Source organism: Lonchura striata, chromosome 12 (genome assembly GCF_050655825.1).
Source record: "Lonchura striata isolate lonStrDom1 chromosome 12, ASM5065582v1, whole genome shotgun sequence".
Taxonomy (NCBI): domain Eukaryota; kingdom Metazoa; phylum Chordata; class Aves; order Passeriformes; family Estrildidae; genus Lonchura; species Lonchura striata.
In genome coordinates this window covers 10,071,066-10,082,602 of record NC_140714.1, presented here as the reverse complement: position 1 = coordinate 10,082,602, position 11,537 = coordinate 10,071,066, and the positions used below count along the sequence as shown (strand labels likewise).

The 11,537-nt window shown below is 42.3% G+C and overlaps 1 protein-coding gene across 2 annotated transcripts; it reads left to right on the top strand.

Moving 5' to 3' along the window:
- The first annotated feature begins 84 nt into the window (after positions 1-84).
- Positions 85-11,537, top strand: TMEM43 (transmembrane protein 43). Of its 2 annotated transcripts, none has more exons than XM_021531913.3 (12): positions 85-169; positions 1,343-1,492; positions 2,458-2,592; positions 3,292-3,386; positions 4,121-4,170; positions 5,637-5,706; positions 6,071-6,141; positions 6,298-6,419; positions 7,007-7,081; positions 7,163-7,264; positions 8,617-8,734; positions 9,680-11,537. In XM_021531913.3, exons 1-12 carry the CDS (start codon positions 158-160, stop codon positions 9,880-9,882), a joined length of 1,203 nt encoding a protein of 400 aa, XP_021387588.3. In that variant the 5' UTR covers positions 85-157; the 3' UTR covers positions 9,883-11,537. The 2 variants fall into 2 exon arrangements, with proteins under 2 accessions (XP_021387588.3, XP_021387580.3); XM_021531905.3 differs by having other exon boundaries at positions 1,340-1,492.

Here is an 11,537-nt window from a genome sequence, read left to right as displayed (position 1 = left end):
CGGGGCTCCGCCAGGCCCGGCCCGCCGCAGGGCGGAGAGAGAGGGAGGCGGGAAGGGAAGGAGGAAGGAGGGGCGGGAGCGGCTGAGGGCGCGGCTGGCGGTGCGCGGCTCCGGCGGCCCCTGAGCTGTGGTTCCCGGGGGGCGTGAGAGGCTCAGGATGTCGAGGAACGTAAGTGCTGCTCGCTCCGGCCCGTTCGCCCCCGGTGTGCCGGGGCTGCGGCCACGGCCCGGTGCCGTCTTTAGATGAGAGGGAAGATGTGTGCTAATGTCTTTGCAAATAATTCCATGGCTGAAAGTATGGGTGTTGATGCCTTTGAAATGGGTCTTCGCGTCGCTACTGACTTTGGGCAGCAGGCTGGTTGCCGAGCTGAGGCGGCTTGGCTCCTGACACAGGAAGGGGGTCTGCACAAGCCTGAGTTTGTGAACTTTGGGCAGCAGGTTTGTTACAGAGCCCACACAGCCTAACTCGTGGAACAGAAAGTGGGTCTCCACAGACCTGAACTTCTGAACCTTGAGGTAAAACAGTGGGTTCAAGGAGGGGGATATGTGGAAGCCGGTTCGGGAAGGCTCTGTCCACCTTCCGAGGAGCCGATGGGGAAAGGAAGAGGCAGCGAGCAGCCAGGAGTTTAGGATGAAAGGAGGCTGCACCCCCCGAAACCTCGAGAAAACTCCGCGGCTGTGTGCCCCATTGGACTCTATTGGACTGCCTTTATTCGAATAAAGTTACAGGAGTTCTCTTTCTCCTTTATGGCCACTGGCTTTTCGTAGTGTGTTTTTCCATACAGAGAAGTTCCGTGCCCTGCTTTGGCTGTGTGAGTGTGCTGCAGTGGGATTTGGTAGCTCCTCACAAGCTGCGTGTGCACAGAAAAACCCCTGGGCTCTCATGTTAGTCCTGTGCCTTGTTTTGAGTTATTGTTAACCTGGATATAATTATTTTAGAGTGTGCAGGCACACTTTTTACTGGTGAGGTGAATCATAATTTGTTATTTATAGCAGTGTTTTAGCTGGTCAGGAATTTAGGGCTATTACTCAATTTGTCATGGCATGAATGCAGGGCGTGGACTCCAAATACAGAACCTGGAGGCAGACCGAAGACAGCTTGAACATGTAGAACCACTATAATAGAAATTGCGGCTTTTTTCTACCAGGCTGGAGTTTTATTTATTGAATGTGTTTCTGGTATTAAAAGCGTGCTAAGGCATTTTATAAGTGTCGGCAAGTTTTGGTCCAAGGCAAGAGGTTCTCTGTAGTGCAGCAGTGCTAACAAAGCTAGCAGACTTGTTTTGAAACGGAATGCTTTCCCCTTTCACACCAATATGGCACTTTTGTTTATTTTCAGCAGTTCTCTGACACAGGCAGCAGAAAAGAGCATGTTAAAATCACAAGTGAGCGCAAACCAGGGTTCCTGGAGCGACTCAGTGAGACTTCTGGAGGCATGTTGATTGGACTTGTGACATTTCTTCTGGCTTTCTACCTTCTTTTTACCAATGAAGTAAGTGCAATACTGTCAGTGTTTGTACACAGCACTAATTGATCTTTGAGAAGAGGAGATTTTGTCTGGGGACCTTGTGTATATGCTTGGGATGTAACAGAAAAGTGAAATCACAGGCCACAGGTAGTATTTCTCTGAAAATAGGTATAGTAGAGACAGTAGCAGTGTGTGATGAGAAATAACATCCAAAGCTTGTAAACTGGTGATGAAACAGCCTGTGGTAAGAGGGTTGTGTGAGCCCGCCCTCTTTTTTCTTGAGATAACAAAAGGTCCTAATTTCTAGTGGTGTTATAATTACTTTAAAGAAATTCATACCCCATGTTGCAAAATTAGAGGAGTTCTCAGAAATAATACAGAGTTTCTCAGTATTATTTCTTGGTTTGAGGTTTTAAAAAAAAAAAGTCATCCAGGAATCTTAACACCCTACCATTGAAAACATACTTGTTTTGGCAATTTTGGAGTGGAGATCAGAATTCTGTGGGTTTTCATGTAGAGACTTCTTTTCATACCTCTACAAGAGGAATAATAACTGCTTCAAATGTTGATGACTTTGCAGAAAAAAAGCCCATCAGGATATGATGATAAGCAGGGAAAACTTCTGCCAAGGAGTCAATATAGGTGTGTAGAAAATGAACTATAATTTATATCATTTTTGCAGTTACTGAGGAATGATGAACAAGGTAAGAAGTGCAGAGCAGTAAGTTTAGACCTGTGTAGGAAGAATTTGGGTCTGTTTGAGAAGCTTAGTCAATGTTAATGGTCCCACTGCCTGAGTGAGAAGTACTGCCCCAAACTGGCTCAGACAGAGAATAGAAAAGTACAAGTGTGTTTGAAAAATATGCCTTGGGCTGAATATACAAGGATTCCTTGTGGTCATCAGTTCTTGTGATGCTGCTAATCTTGTTCACAAAATGCTGCTGTGACATTGATTCTCCACAACTTGATTTCTCTTTTCTTCATTGCAGGGACGAGCTTTAAGGACAGCCAAGTCTCTCGATGAGGGGCTTTCTCTTGTGGTCCCTCTTGACAGCATCCTCAGTATCTCTCAGCAGAATGAGGGGAGACTGGTGCACTTGGCTGGAGCTCTGAGTACATCTAAGGTAAATAAAATAGTATCTTGAAGATATGAGTATTTCAAGCTTGGAGGGAAGGAAAAGTCTTTGCCATTCAAAGTTTTGTTTGATATCCAGGAAAAGACACATGGCTTTTCTCCTCCTCTATGCATTGGTAGCTACCACTCAAGCTCTGGTTCTTGGGCTGGAACCAGGGAGATGCTGAATGGCCTTGCACTCCCTTCTTCAAGCCAATGCCAGCTCTAGCTGTGTTTACCCTCAAGCTGCCTTTTATGGATAATTTCAATTGCCATTTTTGTAGGGAACCTGTTGTGTGTTCATGATATTGTTAAGTGTTCAGGGTCTTGCAGCACAGGAGCTCTGCAATTTTTTACTTTTCAGTAATGGTGACATTTTCCATGGTCCACTCACATTGCAGAAGGTAACACAGCACCTTCCAGCAAAACAGAATCTCCTGGTTTAAACACTGAAACCTGTAAACCCATAGTCAGCAGTTCTGTTTCATTTTTCACTATGACAATAACTTTTGATGATGATTCTTCTGGTTGGTTTTGCCAGAGACATTCTTTTTGTCTTCCATAATGTTTATACTGTGTTTACCTGTGTGTAAGTTAGTGCTAGCTGTACAGTGAGGTATATAAATGGGTTCACGAGTAAAAGTACAGTGTTTGAAGTTGTGAGGTACAGCATTTAGACTGACTTGTACTTTCTTTAAATTTTGCACAGCCTTTGTTTGACCCCAGCTATGGGCTCTCCATCCAAGCTGTTAAACTTAAGCGTAACGTGGAAATGTACCAGTGGGTTGAATATGAAGATTCCAAGTAAGTTAAAGTAATCTTTAAAAGTAGTTTATGAGGCTGTCGTGTTACCAGGATCCTATCACAATCTTTTTTCTTTCCTTATACTGAAGGGAAAAATAAAAACCAAATATAAAAAAACCTCTTCATAATAAGAGAATTCTAGAGCTCTTGGATTTTTTTTTCCTTTAGAGAATCACTTTAATTTCCTTGAGAGATATTAACTGCTCTGCTCATAGTTGCAACCCAAATAGGGAAAAGATTTCTGCTATTGCTAATAATTCCACTGATGGTAGTATGAATGTTATTAGCTATTATGCAGGTGTGACTGCACAGAATTCATGTTCCAAACGTCTTTCATGTCATATTAAAAAAAAGGTCAAAGGTAGTGAAGATGTGAAAAATAATTTTTCAGTTTTAGCATGCTTATGGTGCAGCATGTGTTAGAGATTTGATTTGGGCCAGCTTGTCTCACTATATTTAATTCTGATTGTTCCTCATCAATCTAGTTGATACCTCCTTGTTCAAAACATGGGAATAAAAAGGTTGTGGCTGTTGAGCATTTGTGTACAGTTTTCTCCTGGTACAGAAAATCTGTCTTCAGAACAGGTAGTCCAGAGAAGAGCGAGGTTATGTATAAAGATGAGTTTGTGTTGCCAGAGATCTGTCTGTGCATTTCATTGGTGAAATGTATTCTGCCGTTAGCAGGGGTGTGTGCGCGCTGTTTTGATTCTCATCCCAGCCCTTTTTCTCTGCAGGGAATATGAGGAGGATGGTGAGATTAAGAAAGTGACAAAGTACTCATACAGTAAGTTGATCAACAGAAAGTCCCTTTCCTTTTATGCATGTGACTTTAGACTTTTGTGTGTGTGTGTATTATGATTTTGGTTGCAAAACCTTTTTTTTTCTTCTTGGGAAAGAAAGTAAAGGAATATGAAGAAATAAGCAAAACTTCTCCTTCATAAACAAACAGAACCTCCCTTTCCTGAGGTAATGGAGGTGAAAGGAGATGTGCTGTCAGCAAACAAGAGCTACAGAAAATCTGAGACTTGTTTTGAAACCCCTAAAAGTTTCAGAGGAACATCCAGGGATAGGATGCTTCAGAAATAGGGCCCATAAGGTCCTCAATGACCAGAGATGGGAGAGCATGTTCCGAGCTGCACCTGAGATTACACTTCAGAAATGCAGTAATTGGGACTATGTCAGCTGTGAGCAGAAGAGCACAGACAGGAGTAAGCAGGGTAGCTCCAGCCTGTAAGGGAGCCTGTTGAGAACCTGCTCAGATGTTGATACCAGCCAGTGAAAACCACCAGCACCTTCTGATGTGCCCTGTGGGTTTTGCCAGGTGCTTTTTTGGCAGGAGCACAACTGAGTGTGTTATTCTGATCTACCCAGTGGCAGAAAAGTACTCTTGAGTCATTGTGTATTTGGAGATCGGTCTCTGTGCTTCATTTACCTCTGATCAAAGCACATGGATGTATAACGTGGGTGTGCAGCAGTTTCTGGGTGTGGTCATACAAAACTACTCAGCTGAGTGGAGCATGGGGACCCTGTATCATGGAGGTATATAAGGGGCAAAGCTGGTGGTTGTGAGCCATGAGAAACACGCTCACAGTGATAGGGAAAAAAAATAAATGCCATCTGAGAAAACAGCTCTCGAGATTGATGGATTCTGTCCTATAAATATCTGTGTATGCCAGCCATGGACCCACCCAGCTCCTTGATTACTCTCCCCTCAGCAGGATTGAGGAAGAAATTGGGAATAACAGGAGTGAAGGACAGATTGAAAGAAAGATAGGGAGATGGCTTTCCAATTACCATCATGGGCAAAACTCCTTAGGGAAAGTTTATTGTCAGTTAAAATAAATACTTAATTACTGACTTGGCTATTGGCAAAACACATTTGGACCCAACCTTTCCTGGGCTCAAGTTCACTCCAGACTCCCTCTCCCTTTGATCCCTGCTCCTTGTTATCATAAAACCAGCTTATTCCCAAAGAGTAGAGCCAGGAATCAAAGCCTGGTCATAGAAGATGCCAACAACAAAGCTGAGCAAAGTTGAGTTAATATTTTGTCCCAAAAATACCTTTTTTCACCCTAAATCTTGCCATTCCCTGTTCATATACTAGGAGGAGGCATCTGTGTATCAGTACATAGTATCAGAGACATTGATGTAGACAGTATTATTAAAGTGTAACCTAGAAATAGTGACTGAGAGGTGTCTTCAGTAATTGAGATCTGAGTGTCTTTTACTCAACCTTATCATTCTGTTTAGATACAGAGTGGAAATCGGAAGTTGTGAACAGCAGGAACTTTGATCGAGAAATTGGACACAAAAACCCAAGGTGAGATGCCATCTGGCACAGTCCCTCTGAATTCTGTCACTGGATCTGATCAAATATGAAAGCTAAATAACTGCTTTCATAACAGAGTACACATGGAAACTGCTGTTCTTCTGGTAGTTGGGAGAACGAAGGCATAAAGAAATTAGAGCATTTCCAAGAGTGATGGCTTAACTTATTTTAATGGCTCTAACTGTATGCAGTCTAGTTTCTTGATGGATTTGTTATCACATCATGACAGTCATTTAGCTCTTTGAGTTTCTCCTGATGTTTGCCACAGTACCTTTTCTGTTCTATATATTACATACTGCAAATCAAGAGTTTGATCATAATTCTGGGACTAATCAACAATCTCTCTGTTCCTCAGTGCCATGGCTGTGGAGTCTTTCACTGTTGTTTCTCCTAACGTCCAGGTTGGCAGCTTTGTTCTTTCCAAGGGTAAGGGTTATTTTGTACTGGCTTTGTGTTGGCTGTTGCAGACTTTGGCTCTTTCCACAGTTGCTGTCATGTCAGGTGATAATCAGGAAATCAGCCAGCAAATTGGCCGTTCCAGGTTAGACACTGGGCCTCAGCTTGATGCTTTATTCTGCTTAGGTCTCGTGGATAAAATTGATGATTTCAAGCAGTTGAGTTTGTCACACCTGGAGGATCCCCATGCTGATGTTACCCGAAGAGAAGATTATTTCTATCACAGCGACAACCCCAGGCGTCCAGAAGTAAGATGGGAAAGATAAACTAAAGCAGTGGTTACTTGTGTGTGAAAAAGGAATTGGGGCATATCACATTTCTGTTTAAATGTATAGAAAATTTATGGACCATCACATAGGATGACTCCCTTAGTGCAGCCCTAGAGAATGAGTGCTTCTCTTGCAGAAAACTTCCAGTCTGTTCCTTTATTCTCTGTTTTCTCAAGTCTGCTGTGCTTTTAAATGGAAAGGGATGGTTCTGGGAGGTGGGTTCCACCTCTGCCTTGCTGTATTGAGGAGTACAGCTTGTTGAAACATTATGCTGCCTGCCCTGTTTTGCCAAAAGATGGAATGATGAGGGATGAACAAAGCATACCATGTGCTCCTGCAGCTTAATCAGAGAGGATATGAAAAAGCATTTGAGCTCTCATATTTCAGCAACCAGTTAGCCCTGAAAAAAAGGACAGCTTGGAAATCATTCTGGCTATTTCTTGTGTGACATAAATGTTCAGAAAACGTGTTGATAAATAAAGGATGTTCCTGTGCTGAGTTGTCTTTCCTGTGATTCCCCTTTGTAAAACAATCTTTCTTGACTTCCAATATTCTCTTGTTTGTAGGTAGGAGATCTTCGTGTCTCTTTCTTCTATGCAGGTCTGAGTGGAGATGATCCCCATTTGGGCACTGCTGATATGGTGAGTCTTCAACTGTTTCTGCATTTTGTAAGCTCAGTTCCCAACTCAGAAATCAGTAAATATTTTTCCCTCTCTTCCAAGGTGACGGTGATTGCTCGGCAGCGAGGTGGTCAGCTGGTTCCATATCATACCAAGTCCGGAGATGTTCTGGAGATTCTGTACCCTGGGGACCTCTCTGTGGAGGTGAGATACCACGGTTTTCTAGTGAAGGGTTAAAACCTGAGGTGGTACTGCAGAAGCAGCAGAAGACAAAGCTCTTGCTCTCCTTCAGACTTGCTGTGGAGGAGGAGATCCTCCTATAAACATTGGCTTTTCTCTCTCTTTCTTGGACAGCAGATTGTAGCCTGTGTTTGCTTCCAGGTTTGTGCACATTCTGTCTGTTTTCTTTAAAGATTGTTTCTGTGCCCTTTCATTTTGTTTTTATTTGCTCCTTGGTTGTTTCCCACTTACACATGCAAGCACATGCTTTTGAATAGGTCACATGCAAAAATAGTAAAAATCAGGGTTTAATTAAATAAACCATTGGAGTTATTCTCTCTTCAGCTCCTAATAACAGGAGTTTAGGCTTGTTTGAAATGTTTATTACTATTCTGGCTGAGAAGAGCCTTCAGGCAGAGCATTATGCTTCAATAAATCCTGCATGCTCCAGCAATTTGGTGATTCATTTACTTCTTTTAGTAGGTTTGTTTCCGTTAATGATTGTTCCATGCCCTGCTGCAAAGAAAAGCAGATGTCAAGAGTTTACAGGTGCTCCCAAAAGCAGAGAGGCTTTGTTCTGACTTGAAAGAGTAGCAGTAGAATCAACCCCCTGCTGTAAGCTCCCAATCTTCATTAGACAGAATTTTGTTTCATTGAAAGTGAACTGGTTAAAATAAATAATGCATTGAGTACTTGTATGTGCAAATAATCAGTCTTACACATCTCTTACCATTTAGTGCTTTCTACTGTCCAAGCCATCTTAGTATGAACATTTTGTTGAGCCAGAGGGTCACACAACCCATTTTGAAAAAAATCTTAATCAGAATTCTTGCAAAGAGATGCTTTGCTTTGCCTGATGAAATGCACATATACCTTTTAGCTTTTCTTCCCTGTATCCAGCTTACTGTCTTTCACACACCTTTCCCTCAGCCAAGAGTTGGATATTGCCTATTCTATCTTCCTTCAGAGTGAAGTCAGACTCTTCCTTCCTTATGACAGTTACTTATTAGTGTCTTACTTTCCACAGTAATGTTGAATGTGTCCAAATGCAGGAGAACCTGGGTGCTTTCTGCCTGTGGGTAGTGTTGAATGGTGCTTTTTAGCTTGTTTTAGTTATGAAATGTGCCAGTTTCCCCCATGCTGCACTGTTCTAGCTGTTGCAGTGTACTGCCATACTGCACAGACCCTGCAGAATGAGCTGCGATGTATTTTCTGCAAAAGAAATTGTACCCCTAAAATGCTCTTGACTCTCTCTGATTGGCTCATACTGTACTGGAATTAAGAGGATCTTGAAAAAGAACAAGAAACAGGTTGCATGTGATGGTGTTTGCTTTCAGGAGGTGTTTCAGAAGGAGCATGAGAGTAACACCATGAAGACCTGGGCCCTCCGTGCAGCCGGCTGGCTCTCAATGTTTGTGGGCATCAGCCTGATGACCAGGATCTTTTACACGTTAGGTAAGTTTTTCATAGACAGTAAAATGATCTAGGAACAAGATCATAAACTCTAGGGAGTTAATTAATTTGGAGATCAGGAGAAATCTGATTTGAACTCAGATTTGATTTGATCTGAAAAGTCACTGTAGGCAACGGCATGTAAGCAGGACCTCAAAACCAAATGGTTGCTTTGTGTTACAAAAACCCCACACAAATATCTTTTACCAGTCTCAGAAGATCCCAGCCCAAATCTTCCCAAAATAAAAAGCTGAGGCATGCGTTGGGCTGTTGTCTTCCAAATCTAACTCAAGGTGCTACAATACAAATACTTTCTACACCCACACACAACTGGTCCCCCCAGCAGGTCCTAATCAGTGGTTGTATTGAAATACATTTTTGTTTGGTTATTCTACAGTATTGTAAACAAAAAGCAAAAAAAGATTTTGTTTATTCTTTTAATATAGAAAATGCTGGAGTAAAAACAAAAACAGGACAATGCCTCAAACTTGCATAAACTTCAGACATCAAAGATATCATTCACTTTGTAGCTGTGAACCTTTTTTTTTCCTGATTTATTTATCCGTATACATGTTGCTCCAAGATTTATTGTTGCCAGAAAGGAATTCTTGTACTGGCAGCTTGTATCAGTTGCCCTAGACTTGTTCTATAGGGTGCAGGGTTGTCTGTCTCTGCCTCTCAAACCATGGACAAATCTTCAGACTTCATTTTGGATCACTTCCTGTGTGAAGAGACAAGGCTAGCATTGATTTATATGTTTAGCTGTTGCTTAAAATCAAATGTCTTGATGATGCTCTGCTGAAATGCCTAATCCAGTGCTCTTGATAAATAGTTTGAGTCTGTCTTGTGGTTGCATCTGTTAGTGTGCAGATCCTAGGCACGAATCAGACTTCTTTTTAAACTGTCGTCCTGTCAGCTACTTCATGCCATGTTTAATTCTCTCTGCAGTGGACTGGTTTCCTGTTGTGAGGGACCTGGTTAACGTTGGCTTGAAGGCGTTTGCGGTGTGTGTGGCCAGCTCGCTGTCCCTGCTGACCATCTCCGTGGGCTGGCTCTTCTACCGCCCGCTCTGGGCCCTGCTCCTGGCACTGCTCTCCGCTGTCCCCATCCTGGTGGCCAGATCCCGTGTTCTGCCCAAGAAGCAGCAGTGACAAGGAGGTGGTTGGGTCTTGAGCTGAATCCTGGTTTGAACCTTCCCAAGTGTATTTCTGCCCTGTTCCTGCAACAAGCTTACAGCAAATCACAGCTCAGCAGCAAGCACTGAAAGCTGGGGAGGGGGCTTGAATGTGATTATTGGTACACATTATCCATAGGGCTACAGGATGCTGTTTGTGGGAAGTCAGTGACACCAACTTTGGGGAAAAAAAGCATTTTAGGTGTGTGTATTAGTGGTTAGTGAACAAGCAGATTTGTATCTCTTGCTGCTTAGTAATTCCCCCTGATTTGAGAACTGGCAAGTCCTTGCTGGGTGGGGCACCTTGTGTATTTTGGAGAAAGTGCCAGCTGCATCCCATGGACCCTGGTTAGATGTCCTTAGGAAATGCGTGTGCCTGCCTGCCTCTGACAAACCCTCCCTCTGCCTTTTCTTGTTTGCACAGTCAGGAACACTCCTTTAGCTGATGCATTTGGCAGTGCATGTGTTCAAAGGGAAAACATAGCTTAGGTGAATTCCACAGAATACTCATGTAAACCCTCTGCTTTTGGACTGAGGATTTTCAAAGTCATTGATGCAATGAGTGACCAGGCTAGCAGTGCTCTGAGGTTTGGCAGATTTATCAGGACACATTGACATACCCCAGGTTTTACAACTGTCTGAACTTGGTTCTTAAACATCCAATATAATAGCCTGGACTATATCAGAATGGTTTCAAAAATTTCACTTCAAATTGCACTTAAAGGGATACTCACAGGTCATTCACCTGTACATAAAAAACCTACTGCCTTGAAACAACGTTGACTTTTATAACTGAATGTGTAGTCTAAAATAGTTGGGTTTTTTTTTGCTGTGTGTACTATTATTTTCTTTAATCTCACTAAGTAAAGACAATGAACATACTCCATGAAATTAAGTAATGGAAACATTTTTGCCTGATTAGTTTTCATAGATTTTAGTAGCCTAAATTGGTAGTTTTGTATCTTGTTAGAGGAATGCCTTGTAGTGTTGTGATGGCTCACGTTTATCTGCTGTAACCAGTACTTGAGGTTAGAGACACCCTTAAATCTCTTCACCAAGCTAGAGTCTGGCTTCCAGATGGGCCCCCTGCACTACTGTTTTGGGGTTTTTGTAAGTATACACAGTTCCATACAAAAATAATGTTTTCTATTAAGAAATCTATTTATGACCATCCGAGGAGTGTTCTCTGTACCAAAGGAATTTGAACATACATGGAAGCAAACATTTGCTAGAAATGATACTGAAATAGAAATCTGAGTTAGAAATCATAAATGTTTTGAGAATTTGTAATTATTTTATTAGTCCTAGGTACTTTAATTCTTTTGGTATTTGAATATTGTCCGTTTTGTCTCACAGCTCTGTCCTGAAGACAGGAGCAGAGTGAAAGGGCAGGTACAAGAGCTGGCCTTGTGCATGCACTGGTACATGGCAGTGGTGCTTCAGCAACACCTGCTCATACTCCAGCAGTCAGGAATTGTGCTCCACGGGGAGAGAAGCTGGGTTTGCACTGCTCTGCTGTTGTTTTGCCCATGATGGAGAATACTAACCAGCATTGCTTATTGGAGATGAAGTGACAATTTTCTACAGAAGTGTTCAGCTTTTGTATATTTAATAAAATACTGTTTTCAAAAA